Source organism: Lissotriton vulgaris, chromosome 5 (assembly GCF_964263255.1).
Source record: "Lissotriton vulgaris chromosome 5, aLisVul1.2, whole genome shotgun sequence".
Lineage (NCBI taxonomy): Eukaryota > Metazoa > Chordata > Amphibia > Caudata > Salamandridae > Lissotriton > Lissotriton vulgaris.
Genome location: NC_141693.1, coordinates 519024738 through 519040079, shown reverse-complemented (window position 1 = coordinate 519040079; position 15342 = coordinate 519024738). Strand labels below are relative to the sequence as shown.

The following is a 15342-nucleotide window of genomic DNA, read 5'->3' as shown; positions in this document are numbered from 1 at the left end:
CAGGAGGGTGAGTGAATTGCAGGCTTGGTCATCCACGCCTCCTTACCTGACCATCTTCCCTGATAAGTTGGTGCTTCACACTAGGTTCTCTTTCTTACCGAAAGTGGGTACCACATTCCACGTGGGGCAATCAGTCACCTTGTCCACTTTCTCTGCTCTTTCACACCCCTCTAAAGAGGAGGAGAGATCTGGACCTGAAAATAGCGTTGTTCTACCTTGACCACTCTTAAGAGTTCCCAGTGGATTCACAACTCTTTGTGGGGTAGGTTCAATCAATGAAAGGTCGTGTGGTGCAGAAGAGGACTATCTCGCGTTGGGTCGTCCTCTGCATTAATTAAAATTTGCTATGCTCTGGCCAAGAAGTAGCCTCCTGAAGGCTCAAGAGCTCATTCCACCAGAGCGAAGGATGCTACCACGGCATTGCAATGTGGTGTTCTAGTCCTTGACATATTTGTCAGGTAGCAATGTGGGCATATCTGCACACGTTTGCCAAACATTACTGCCTGGACAGTCTAGTCTGAAAGTGGTGTCCTTTTTAGTAGCTCTGGCCTGCAGGACTTCCTGGGCTAACCTTGTCTACAGTCCCTCCTCCAGGGATGGTATTGCTTGGGTATCTATTCAAAGGTAAAGAATCTGCAGCATATTTCTCTATCAGATGGACAAGTTACTTACCTTCGGTAACTCTTTATCTGGTAGAGGCATGATCTAGCTGCTGATTTCATTCTGACCCACCCGTCCTCCATCACTGCAGACAGGTGTTTATGGTCAGAGCTGCTCCCTTTCAGGGCACTAATTGTTCTAAACACACCACTGTCAGTGCAATTCATGGATCTGCGCCGCTGGCATGCCGAGATGGCGTCTATATAGGTGATGTAGATGTTGCTTTAGGTGTGGGCTCCGCCGTCGATGTCACTTGGAGCTGACCAATGCCCACCTACCTGTGTGTAGGGGTATTGCTCGAGCAAAAGTCTTCCGGATCCAACCTGACACCTTGGAAATACAAAGGTAAGTAATCTGTGGCTAGATCATGTCTCTACAAGATAAGGCATTACAGAAGGTAAGTAACTTGTCCAGCACAGACTTTAAATTGTACTACCAATGATGCACTTGGAGAACAATGCAGAGGAACACCAACAGGCTTTGTTCTCCGGAGGGCTTGTTGAAATAAAACCTTGCAAAAAAAACAGATGCAGCCCCCCTACTTTGATGTGGTCAGAAGATCCACTTCATTTATAACCACAAGGTCAGGTGAATATTGCATCATTCCCAAAGCCAATGGCATGCAGTTGCTACTGGTAAAATCGGAATCATTCATAGGCTGTACTATCTACATGCAACCACACACTTGACACCTGCTAAATGTTTTGAGCCCACACAGTTCCCCCTCTGACAAAATGGTGTCAAACATTTTACTTTGCCAAGTGTTAAGCTACATGTATACTGCCGAAATAGTTCTTTAGTGGCCAGGGGTTAGTCTTGGATCTAAATGGTTAATTAATTCTTGTGCAGAGTGTACACAGTTGTGTCAGTGGTGGAAATCCATGAATTTGTTAATCGCGTGGGCTTTAACCACTCACGTTCCACAGCAGACAGTCACATCAAAGACTCAGCTGATGTGTTTGGAAGCTGTGGGGGTGAACATTGGAATGGAGGAAATGGCATGTGTAAGACTTAACAGTACAATATTCTGTTGGAGCTTAAAAGATATTGACCTTGACTCTAAGCCCTGTTCAAAGAAAACTATGTGGCAAGGTGGTGATGAGCCAGGTGGATACCACTACAGTAATATATATTTTTACATAATCTTGTGGATCTTTGTTTTCCATTGTTATTGCAATATATCGGATACATAAGCCATGCCCAGGAATATTCCTAGTCTAACATATACCATACTTAAACTAAGACTTCATGACAGTCTAATTTGAGGCAGTTCTGTCCTAAATGATTGAGCAATAGATCATAAAGTCTTTGTAGTATTTCACAATTGGGGTGCTTCAAACCTTGATTTGTTGGGGTCAAGCAAAAAGATAAATGCTAAAAGTCTGCATCCATACGTCTGCAGGCTCACTCCAGTAGGATTACACTTTTGGCAAACAGTTTGCATTGCTTTTTAATCTCCAGCACTCCTATTTCAAGTGCAGAGTCAAACATAAAACAATGGTTCTCATTGTTCCAATTCATGAAAATGTTCTTCGTCACAGACTGCAAACTCATAAACTGTTAGTCTAGGTTGGATGACAGAGCCTTAGCTGTGTATGCTTTGAGTTCAGCTATATACACATACTCAGATGTTGGGATCTACGCATTGAAACTAGAATACATTTTTTTTTTTAAATTGTTGTTCCGATCCTTTAGTTGGGTACCCTAGATTTACATTGAAATTGTAGATTTAATTGTTACTTTGCCTTATTGCTATTTCTCCTTCACCCGATCACTATTTATTAAAAGCTTATTGACCGCAAGTCTGCTAGTTTTTTTTAACAAGATCTTTTATACAAAATTACATTTTTGTTGTAGGTGCGCTGAGAGACATTATGATACCACCAAATTTAACTGCAGAGGTAAGCTCAAGGTTTAATTTTCTTGATATTACTTCTAAAATGAGTACTAATTAATAGGAGTATACTGGCCTCCGTGTTGAAATCGGAGATTGTTTTGTAAGTTTTTTCCAAGTATATGTTGCAGGTTGCTGATGGCCATTTTCAGTTTTATTACATAAATGATAATGAGGTGTTGTCCTGTAAACTTTCAGGTGTGTTTAAAAGGACCATCCTCAAATGAGCCAGACACTTGTGTGTGTATTTGTATATATGTATATAAATATACATATATGTGTGTACACACACACACTCTGCCAATTTCTCCCCCTTAAATATATAAGAAGCGGAGGACTCTCCGTGTTGAATTGACAAACAGCTCTTTTACTAAAGCCCGAAAACCAGAGACTTGGCTATCCAAAGCCAAGAGGTTTAAGTGTAGTCACTGTAAGGCTTAAAGACGTCAACTAGTACAGTGGAATATACCACGTCAGATTGATACAAGCGAAAAATAATATATTTTTATAATTGTAGTTCTGATCACTGTGTGTATGTGTTGACTTGCCTGTGTTCCCTCGTGTATGTGGGGGAACTATTTTTTTCCCTTACGGAAACTAATACTGGAAAATTAAAGGGCATTAAGAAATTGAGATTGGTGACTAACCATTTTTCTGAAAAACACAACAGTGACCCAGAAAATCTTGGTTTCTTTGCAGTGGATAGGGTGAACATCAGTGCAAGAGGTGGTAATAGAGTGATGCAATTAAGTCGCTTGGAGTAGTTACATTTTAGAGTTTCATACGAAATTCCCTGCAGGCTTAAATAGAGATGAAGATGTGGAAGTCTGTTTGGTGAATAACTCATGCAAATGTAGCTCTTTTGGGATATGACTGTAATAAGTGAGAATTCATAAAGAATTCTGCTTGTTTTTATCTGTGAAGCTGCTGTCTTTTTTCTGGAATAGTTGCATTTTTAGCGATGGATAACCCAATTGTAATTGCACATATTATTCTTTGCTGCTGCTATCGCATATTTGCGCATCATTAATGCTGCTCTGAGAACTGTGAATGTTAGAAATGGGTTTTCTGGTTTGCTAGGGTATGCACCTAAGCCAGGTAGAATCCACCACTTTAGTCAGGATAAGAGGATTAAACATCTAAAATAACCCCTGCTCACCCATTTGGTAACTTGGCACAAGCAATCAGACGTATCTCTGAGGCAGTGGTTATAGCATTTGCATATAACAAACGGTAATACAGTGAAAACACTAAAAAAGGAAACCACACCAGTTTTAGAAAAATAATCAATGCTAATCTGTGTAAAACAAGACCAAAACGATAACAACATCCAACATACAGTAATTCACAATACCAATAAAGCAAAAATAGACTTTATATACAGTTCCTTGAAGTTGAAGCTCTGTCCGGGGCTATTGGTGTAGTAAACAAACAAATCCATCAGTTCCGGCTGGTTGCGGGTCAGCTACGGTGTCGGAGAGACCAGTAAAACCGTACCTTTGGAGATGCAGGGCTTCAGACCTTGGGGTGCACCCCGGAGGTGCGGCATCGGCAGGCGTCTGTTCCAGAAGTCAGTGCGGGAGTCGTCGGGCCCTTGAAGTCACACGCATTGTAGGTCGAACTGTTTGAGTTTAAAGTCTGGAGCGCTAGCGTCGGCAGGCGTGTGAAGCGGTGTGATGTGCGGTTCCTTCAGGTCGCAGTGCAGGCATCGGCTCGGTGCTGGTTGTCCAACGGTGACGGTGAGACCAGGGCTGTGGTGCGAAGTGGGGCAGTGCTTGTTGCAGTGCTGACAGGCCACGGTGCAGGCAGCGGCATCGTTGCTGAAGTGCTGTTTTTGGTAGACCCATGCCTGCGGTGCCTGATGGGGCAATGCGGCGTGCGGGGCCGGTAAGTTGCATCGTTGCTATAGTGCTGTTTTTGGTAGACCCAAGCCTGCAGTGCCTTATGGGGCAATGCGGCTTGCGGGGCCCGTAAGTTGCAGTGCAGGCAATGGGGTCGGTTGACGAACTGGAGTCGATGACACTAGTGTCGGTGGGTGAAGGCTGAGGTGTGGGTAGGGGGGTGCGTCGTGTAACTTACGAGCAGTGCTCCCAAACCATTGTTCAACCATCGTTCAAGCAGCGGCATTGATGGCCACTTGGAGCATTGTCGTCCGTGAGACCAGGGCTGCAGTGCAAAGCGTGGTGGTGCTCTGTGTTCTTCACAAACAGTGTCCTCAGGTCGCAGTGCAGGCAGCTTTGTCCGTCACCGCGTCATCTCGGATACCAAGACGGCATGTGAAGCAAAGTGATGCCCACAGGTCACGGTGCACGAAGCGCCTCTGTTGCGGCGTCATAGTTGGTGGACTAGTGTTGCGGTGTGAAGTGCGGCGGTGACTTCAGGTCACGGATCCAGCAGCCGCAGAGTCGTTGGCGACATCCGGTTACCTTTTTCCTCTGTGGCAGCTGAATCATCCAGTTCCACAAGCCGGTACCCAGAAGAAGTTGAAGTCTTTGATTTCCCTGAGACTTCCAACAGGAGGCAAACTCTAGATCAAGGCCTTCCAGATATGTATAATGCCGCTCTTCCAGACCTTCTTTCTGGCAGGTTCCTTAGTCCAGCAGTAATCTAAAGTTCTGGGGTCCGGGCCCTGGTGCAAACAATGTTCCTCTGGCACACAATCCAGTTCAGCCTGGCTCAGGCCAGGTTCATCACAGGAGGTGGAGACAGCTTTGTGGAAGGCAGCCACAGTCCATTCAGGTGTAAGTGTCAACTCATTGCACTACTCTAAATGTAGCCAGGTATATTCAATATGCTTATGAGTCACCCAGGAAAGACTGGACACACCTCAACCCCCGTGCCTGTCTAGTGTGAATGCACATCCTCTTCTCCTGTCACTGTAAACCCAGACAGGGCAACAAAAAAGGCAGAGGCACATGAGATGGTTAAGCAAGAAAATGCCCACTTTTCTAAAAGTAACATCTCCAAACACACAACATAAAAATCATCGTAACTAAAAGATGTATATTTAATTCTGAGTTCAAACATACTAAACTCCATGTTCGAGGCATATGAGCTGCAGATCTCACACTTCGCATTAGATCGTCATCTGGTGTTTGGCTCAGATGCTTGCAGGTTGTTATTGTTGTGGAAGAAGTCTTTGTAGTCACAAGATTGGGGACTCCTCCTTTGGACAATAGTGCGCATGGGCATCGACTCCATCCTTAGATTGTTTTTTCTGCCATTGGATTAGGATATAACGATTGCGCTCCGGTTAGAAATATATATTTCTAACTACTTAAGACGCAAAAAATGTACTTAAACCCTTCAGACTGACTTCGAACATCTTCAGCTTCGACATACCTTTTATCGGCTCGATTCCGGTCATCGACGCTGTCCGTTGGGCCTATCAACGCCGTGAGGCCTACGGCTCATGGAAAGGACGCCATTCAAAAAATGCCCCCAGTGTGAAGCAAAGTTCCCACACAGTGACCATCACAAGGTCTGCAACCTGTGCCTATCCCCTGAACACGACGAGTCCAGCTGTCCAGCCTGAGCATCCTTTCGATTGAAGAAGACCATTCGAGATCGAAGAGCTCGACGACACATCATGCAGAGATCAGCTCCAGAGCCAGTGGACATCTTCGACGAAGGCCCAGATGTCCCAGAAGAAGATTCCGAAGATCTCGAAATCGTGTCTGCAGCAGATGACTCAGATGACCCCATCACTCCTGGTCAAAGAGTGAGTACTACTGCCCCTACCCCAACCCCACCACTAAAATTGATGGCAATGGTCAAGACACCGCCTGCTGGGCCCAGTCGCCACGAAAACACACTTCGGATGCCTCGCCTTCGAGCCGGCTCCAAAGAAAAAAGAAAGGCCTTCCGGTAGCTTGGGACTGAGCAAACCGCATGTACCAATACCACTGGCACGTTCGGCACCGAAACCAAAAGGACTCTGCTCTGAAATCGGTTCAGACGCCTTCCACCTCTAAAGACAAATCGGCCCCAAAAACCTTGAGGCCTGTGGATAAACCGGCTTCGAACGTTTCCAAGCCTAATGATCCCCCTTCTGCTCCGAAACCAAGAGCCTCGGAACCAAAAGCGAAGCCCAAGGACTCTATCACGCCTCCTAAGGCCAAAGACAATAAAGGTCAACATCAACCCCGTTCGGAACCGAGAGCAATCTGCGCCAAAAGTGGTTCCTGAGGAAGAGGAACTTTTTCAGTCGGATCCTGTCGATCATAAACAGAAAATGATCTACATTGACTCGGAAACAGGACATGTCACCACTGTGCCACATAGAAAGAGGAAGTTATACACAGCACCTGCTCCTCCAATGCCTGCAAAGAAGGATTCTGCCACATCACCTATGCATCCTTCTTCTCCAATACTCCCTTCTTTTTTTTAGTTCAAAATGATATTGAAATTTTGACAGAGGAAAAACACAGAAATACATACAGAAAACTGATAAGATAATTCATTAAATTACATGGAAGCGAATAAGCAGTCACAAATAAATCACATTGCATAAAACCAACGTCAATGAAAGGATAACTAAAAACAGAAGGGAAGAAGGAAGGGGAGGAAGGAAGGGAAGAGGGAAATATACAATGCATATCATAATAAATTAACCAAATAGAGTTACCAACAAATAGCTACAAAAACAGTATGATAATCAGTAAATAACATCATAACATTGAAAGAACAAGAATCCTAACTGTATATATGAATCTATAGGTGACCAAAAAGATTGAAAATACAAAGAATTATGACGAACACCTTGTAAAGATAATTGAGCACCTCTTCTTGTAAAGATAATCCAAGACCACCAAGCATGAACTGAAAGAGAAGTAGCATCCTTCCAGCAAAAAGTAATTGATTTGAACGCAGCCGAAATCAAAAAATTAAATAACTTTGCTTCAGCATCTTCAAGGGGAGTAATTAAGGCAACAGATTTACATATTAACAATTTATAAGAAAGCAAATCAGAAATAGGCAACATTTTCAATATCACATTCCATACTTCAGACCAAAATGTCATAATAATAGGAAAATCAAATAACATATGACGTAAAGAGCCAGGATGTAAATTACAATGCCAACATAGGTTTGATGGTAATAATTTAGCTTTAAATAAACGTAATGGAGTCCATAAAGAATTAAACAAAATTATAGCATTGGTTTGATGAAGTGAAACTGGTAACCATCTAGAAATACTATTAGTCCAAATTAATGACCATGAATCAGTTGAAAGGGAAATGGAAAGTTCAGTATTCCAAAAAGTGGAAATTATATCAACATTGGAGCCTATTGAAATAGTAAGTTTTTTATAAAATACAGAAACTGCTTTTGAAGACACAAACAGTTTTGATATAAATTAAAAAATCAGCTGAGGATACAGACGGGATACCATCTGGGAATGAATCTAAAATGGAATTACATAGAAATTGGTATTTTAACAAATCGAACATTGGCAGATTGAATTTTACTTGGAGTTGAGCAAAAGGAATAAATGCACCATCTAAGAAAACATCTTTAAGAAAGAAAATACCCTCAGCAATCCATGAAGACCAAAAAGAAACATTTGTTTAATTTTATTAAAGCACTATGCCATAAAGATAAATGAACTGTAGAAAGTAAAGGAATTGCAAAATTAGAGTCTAAATCATTAAAAATTAATCTGGAAGATTTGATTATGGACGAGGAATGTATAATCTTAGAGGTAGGAGACAGTTAATAAGGATGGCAAAGGAAAAGGTTTTGCAAGGGAAGTTTCAATATGAAACCAAATAGGAGGATTAACAATTGGGTGAAATATTAAACCATAATGAGCTCTGTTTCAAGATGAAAGCCTTATGATATAAATAGAAATCGGGTAAGGCAAAACCAACTTGGCATTTAGGAATTTTTATTTTTTTATAAGCAATACGAGGAGGTTTATTATTCCAAAGAAATTTAGATAACAATTTATCAATATCTTTATAAACTTTGAGTGGGAATTAGGTTGGTATCATTGCAAGAGAATAAAACATTTTCAGGCAATATTAATTTTAATAGATTCCATTCTTCCCCACCAGGAAAGATGAAGGGAAGACCACTTGGAGGTTTTTTTGTTTAATATAATCAAAAATTAAATCACAATTTAATTTCAAGGTAGCAGGCAAGGAAGATGAAAATAATATACCAAGATATTTCAACTTACTCTTTTGCCAAACAATATCCTGTGAAGGTAACATATCAGGAGTACAAAGCATATTTAAAGGAAAAAATTAAGTTTTACTAACATTTAATTTATATCCTGATACAGCTGAATATTTAGAAATAATATCAAGCAAAAATGGAACAGATGATGCAGGATTACTAATAAATAATAACACATCATCAGCATATGCCAAGGTTTTGACGGTAACATTTTTAGTAGTGATACCCTGAATATTTTCAGATGTACGAATGAAATTAAAAAAAGGCTCAATTCCCAATAAAAATAAGAGGATAAGGGACAACCCTGACGTGTACCTCTAAAAAGGGAACAATGGTTAGAAATCTGACCATTAATAAACAATCGAGCAGTGGGAGCATAGTATAAAGCAGAAATCATACGAATAAAGGATGGACCAAAATTAAAAGATAAAAACTGCCAATGGATTTTATCAAAAGCTTTTTCCGCATCTAATGCCATAACACCAGCAGGGACAAGGAGAGCAGGGCTTTGTTTAATGATATGTAATAATGTTCTAGTATTGTTAGCAGAATATCTATTTTTCATAAAACCAGATTGGTCAGGGTGGATAATAGAATGTAGGACAGGAGCTAATCTAGAGGCAAGGATTTTAGCATATAATTTACAGTCTTGATTAATCAGAGAAATGGGACGGTAATTAGAGACAAGGGTAGGGTCTTTATCAGGTTTGGGAAGTACCACAATTAAGGCTTCTGAAAAAGAGCCCGAAATGGTACCTGAGGAACAAAAGTGAGAAAAAATCTGGTGCAAATAATGTAATAGATGGTTTTGAAATTCTTTATAAAATTCGGCAGGGATGCCATCAGGACCAGGAGATTTATTTTTTGGAAGGGATTTAATAGCAGCCAGTATTTCATCAGTAGTAATAGGGGAATCCAACTCAAGTTTATCAGAGGAAGAAATATGAGGTAAATTAGAGTAATTTAAAAAGGCATCAATTAGAGAATCATCACAAAAATCTGGTTTATTATACAAGGTGGAGTAAAAATGTGTTCGAGGCATGTGGGCTGCTAAATTCATATCTTTGCATTAGATCGCCACCTAGTGTTGGGTCCGGATGATCGCACATTGTTGTCCTGGAAGAGTCTTCGAAGTATCCTGAGATGGGTGGCTCCTCCCCTGGACTACAGTGCGCATGGGCATCGGCTCCATCCCCAGATTGTTTTTTTCCGCCATTGGGTTCGGATGCGGTCTCGACGTCTCTCCGTCGGAACCGAATAAACATCATTTTTCACGGCCAAAAGGCTTTGGGTTCTTCACGTCGGTATTGTTTGCGTACGGTCTCGAGTTTCTTCCGTCTCCCGGAGCCGGAATCACCGGAGTTTCTTACAACTCTTCGGACGTCGAGGCCTTCTCATCGCGACTCGACACTAAGTTCCCAACATGGAGCGGAGTCCGTTTAAACTCTGTCCGCTCTGTGGGTCCAAATACCCACATATAGACGTACACCCGGTGTGTAATAAATGCCTTTCGCCAGACCATGACGAAGGAAGTTGCCGGGCCTGTGCGAAGTTCAGGTCGAAGAAGACTCTCATGATTCGGCGTGCGGTGCGCCTTGGGGCCAAGCAAGCGGCCCCGGATCCAGATAACATCTTCGGCGACCAAGAAGAAGAGGACCAGAGCCATCATCTTCAAATCTCCCCGCCTGAGACGGAGGTCGAGGCCGATCCGGAATATGACGACGACGGAGTCGTGGGTCAGGGCCTTGAATACGTCGACGAGGTAGGGGACGACGCCATGGTTTATGGGGCCGAGGAAGATAGCTCAGAGGACGAGCTATGCCCCGAAGTTGAAGAACATCACACAGGGGTCGCGGGATCGCCTGTCGGCCTTACCCAAGACCCTGTAGCGCAAGCCACGGCCCCGCCTGTCGGCCCGGCCACGGACATACTTGCTGCGCCTAGGGTTTCGAAACCGAAACTGAAAGCAACGGTCTCGACTACACCTAAAATGGCCGACCCGAAACCGAAACCGAATGTGAAGGACTCGAACGTCCCTAAGATGGCGGTCGCAACGGCGAAAACAAGTAAGACGACGGCCTCATCGACTCCGTCGACCTCCGGTCCGCAGAAGTCGAAGAAACACGGCGATTCCACAGGGTCGAAATCGGCGCCAGAGGAGAAATCCTCTAAGAAAAGTGGCACGCACAAGACAAGCGCGCCGGCGCCGGCGAAGCCTGCTAAAGCAACCGACACAGCACCGGCTCCGAAGGGGACATCGGCGCATCGCTCCAAGGACTCGGGGTCGGCGCCGTCCATCCCTCTAAAAGACCTCCGGAACGTCGCATCCGAGGGCAAGTCCACTCCGTCGGTGCCAAAGTCATCGGTCACCGACGCATCTCTCGTGGCGGCTTCGCTACAAAGAATTAAGGACAAGGTTCTTTCCTCGTCGACGCCAACGCCATCGACGCAGAAGGCGGCAGATGTCCCGGACAAGTCGGCAAGCAAGCTCCTCTTCCTTCTACCTCCAAAGGTGGTGCCAAAGGCTTTTTCCTCTAAATCGACGCCAAAGAAGTCGGATTCTTCTACGGCGGGGACATCTTCAGGTCAGGTGATCGACCCCGAAGAGGATTCGGAGTGTTTTATAGATGCGGACACGGGGAAGTTGACCCTTTACAAGAGAAAGATCACTTCGCAGCCGGTGGAATCCTACGTCATTCCTCTAAAGAAGAAGAAGTTTCCACAGGACGCCCCGGTCCTCATGGAACCTATTCTACCTCCTCAGGGAAGGAGCCCAACACCGTCTCCAGACCACTCTGACAGTGGGGACTATGGTGACGATGAACAATACACGTTCCCAGTAAATGAACCTGATGCACAGCCAGATTCTTATTATGGCATTGGGGACCAAGGCAACCAAGATGTGGGGCAAGAGCCACAGTCCTTCAGTACACGTGCATCCCCTACGGAGGATTCTGCAGGTTTTCATGCACTAATTGAGAGGGCAGCTGCTAATCATGATGTGGACATGCATGCTGACCCAGTTGAGGAAGACTTTCTATTCGACACGTTTTCAGTTTCGGAAAGAAATGTAAAGACACTGCCTATGCTCAAAGGGGTCCTCAAGCACGCTGCGGACATCTTTAAAGAGCCTACCAGGGCGAGGGTGGTCAACCCACGTATTGAAAAAAAGTACAGACCAGCGCCTGCAGACCCTGCATACATTCGAGGACAGTTGCCGCTTGACTCCTTGGTGGTAGCAAACGCACGCAAGAGGGCCAACTCCCAAACAACGGGTGAAGCTCCTCCCCCGGATAAGGAGTCCAAAGTGCTAGAGGCAGGGGGCAAAAGAGTGGCTGCACAGGCTGCCAATTTCTGGCGTATTGCAAATACACAGGCACTACTGGCACGTTATGATCGTTCACATTACGACACACTAGAGCAGATTGTAGAACACCTGCCTCCGCAGTTTCAAAAGGGCACCAAACTGCTTATACAAGAGGGACAACTGATCTCCAACGCGGCCATAAAGTGCGCACTTGATGTCGCGGACACAGCCGCTAGGGCCGTTAACACCAGTGTCATGCTCAGAAGACAGGCTTGGCTCCGCATATCGGGCTTCAAACCTGACATTCAAACAACCATACTTAATCAACCAGTCAATCCGGATAGACTGTTTGGTCCAGATGTTGACACCACCCTGGAAAAGATTAAAAAGGACACTGAAACTGCTAAATCGATGGGGGCCCTACAATCTCAGCAGTTTCGGGGCAATAATTTTCGTCGCTCAGGTGCCCGTGGAGTCACCAGAGGACAGATGGGTCAACAGTCGCAGTTCCCTAGAGGTGGAGCACAGTCCTCGTACCCCAAACAGAACAAGAGGGGCTACAGGGGAAACAGCAACAAAGGACGTGGCAAAGGAGGCAACAATTCACGCTCCTCTGCCCCAAGCAACCAGTGACTCTCTGTCACTGCCCCCCGACCATTTAACACCTGTCGGGGGGAGAATACAGCAGTTCCTGCCCGTCTGGACCAACATCACCACAGACAGGTGGGTGCGACAGCTTATCCAGTACGGTTATTGTCTAGAGTTAAAGTCCACTCCACCCAACATTCCACCAAGGCAAAGACCTATGTCAGCAGAGCACTTGCACTTATTGCAGCAAGAAGTGTTGGTAATGCTGCAAAAAGGGGCAATCGAGCTCGTGCCAGTGGGGGAAGAAGGCACAGGGGTTTATTCCCTGTACTTCCTCATTCCAAAGAAGGATGGATCTCTACGGCCAATTCTGGATCTCCGTCCCCTCAATCTGTACATACTGTCAGAGCATTTCCACATGCTTACACTGCAACAGATTCTTCCTATGTTAAACAAAGGAGACTTCTTAGCAACCTTAGATCTCAAGGATGCTTATTTCCACATTCCGTTACATCCGTCCCACAGGAAGTACCTCAGGTTCACTATCCAGGGCACGCATTATCAGTTCAAAGTCCTACCCTTCGGAGTCACAACTGCCCCAAGGGTCTTTACCAAGTGTCTGGCGACTGTAGCAGCGCACCTCAGGAGGCAGAACATCCATGTCTACCCCTACCTCGACGACTGGCTCGTTCAAGCCAGATCGGAACAGCAGTGCGCCGCGGACATGTCGACTACCATTCACCTCCTTCACGACCTGGGTTTCTCGTTGAATTACCCGAAGTCACACCTTCAGCCGGCACACGTCCGGCAGTTTCTGGGTGCGACAATCAATACCCTGACGGCCTTGGCACAACCAAACCAGGTCAGGATAGACGGCATACAGTCTTTAATCCAGAAGTTCAGACCGGGACACTCACTTCCAGCAAGAGTGTTCATGCAGTTGATAGGCATGATGGCCTCCTGCATCTTCATAGTCCCTCACGCACGGTTGCATATGCGCCCGCTCCAGGAGTGCTTAGCAAATCAGTGGACACAGGCTCAGGGACAATTAACAGACCTAGTGTTGGTTACCAGTCGGGCATACAACTCTCTGCATTGGTGGACTCCACACAACCTTTGCAAGGGCCGACTGTTCCAGGAGCCAGTGCCACAGGTTATCCTGACAACGGACGCATCTCTCCAGGGATGGGGAGCACACCTGCTAACTTACACAGTGCAGGGACTATGGACGACGCAGCAACAGAAGATGCACATCAACTATCTAGAACTGATGGCGATCTTCATGGCGCTCAAGTCCTTCATTGTACATCTGTGCAACAAGGTGGTGTTAGTCCGGACGGACAACATGACCGCGATGTACTACATCCAAAAACAGGGAGGCACCCACTCACCACAGCTGTCTCACCTGGCTCAGAGCATGTGGAAGTGGGCCATTCAGAGGAACATCTTCCTCATGGCAGAACACCTCCCGGGGAAGGACAATCAGATGGCGGATCTGCTCAGCAGATACAGTCATCAAATGCACGAGTGGGAGATACATCCATCAGTACTCCAGCCGTACTTCCGAAGGTGGGGGCGTCCAGACATAGACCTGTTCGCCACAAGGGAGAACGCAAAATGCCAAAGCTTCGCCGCCAGGTTCCCACACCCCCAATCGCAGGGCAATGCGATATGGATGAACTGGTCAGGCAAATTTGCTTACGCTTTTCCCCCGACACCCCTGATACCACTGGTGGCGAGGAAACTACGGCAACACTCCATGACACTCATCCTAGTTGCTCCAACGTGGGCGCGCCAGGCATGGTACACCACGTTCCTCGAGCTCTCAGTGGTCCCGCATCAAAGACTGCGCCTCACGCCCAGACTTCTGACGCAGAACCATGGAGAAATTCAGCATCCAGATCCGCAACAGCTCAACCTAGCAATCTGGCTCCTGAAGTCTTAGAGTTTGGATACCTGAACCTACCTCCTGAATGCATGAACATCATCAAGGAGGCAAGGAAGCCGTCAACCAGAGCATGCTATGCCGCAAAGTGGAAGCGTTTTGTCATTTACTGTGCAGACAATGACATAAACCCGCTAGATGCATCTATCCCTAACATCATTTGCTATCTGTTACACCTTTACAAGTGCAAACTAGCGTACACTTCTATTCGGATACATCTATCCGCCATCGCAGCTTACCTTCAAAATAGGCAGCATCTCTCAGTCTTCAGGGTGCCTGCCATTAAAGCGTTTCTTGAAGGACTGAAACGAGTCATTCCCCCAAGAACACCGCCAGCTCCCGTGTGGAACCTCAATGTGGTCCTCACCAGGCTGATGGGACCACCGTTTGAGCCAATGCACTCGTGCGAACTGCAATTCCTAACGTGGAAAGTTGCTTTCCTAATTGCCATTACGTCACTAAGACGCGTAAGTGAGTTGCAAGCACTCACGATACAAGAGCCTTTCATCCAGATTCATCCAAATAGGGTGGTACTACGTACTAACCCCAAATTCCTCCCAAAGGTGGTGTCACATTTTCATCTCAACCAAACTATCGATTTGCCTGCATTCTTCCAGAACCCACAAACAGTGGCGGAAAGGATGCTCCATACCTTGGACGTACGGAGGGCATTGATGTACTACATAGACAGGACACAACACTTTAGGAAGACAAAACAACTCTTTGTTGCCTTCTCACCACAACACAAAGGCAACCCAATATCCA

General features: G+C 45.4%; 1 protein-coding gene across 4 annotated transcripts in view; it reads left to right on the top strand.

The window, feature by feature from the left end:
- PTEN (phosphatase and tensin homolog) overlaps positions 1-15342 on the top strand; it is a 283802-nt gene that overhangs the window by 148628 nt on the left and 119832 nt on the right. For all 4 annotated transcript variants that reach the window (XM_086921953.1, XM_086921952.1, XM_086921955.1 and 1 more), the window contains exon 4: positions 2518-2561. In XM_086921953.1, the coding sequence (XP_086778079.1) occupies positions 2518-2561 (44 nt within the window). The remainder of the gene's footprint in view (positions 1-2517; positions 2562-15342) is intronic.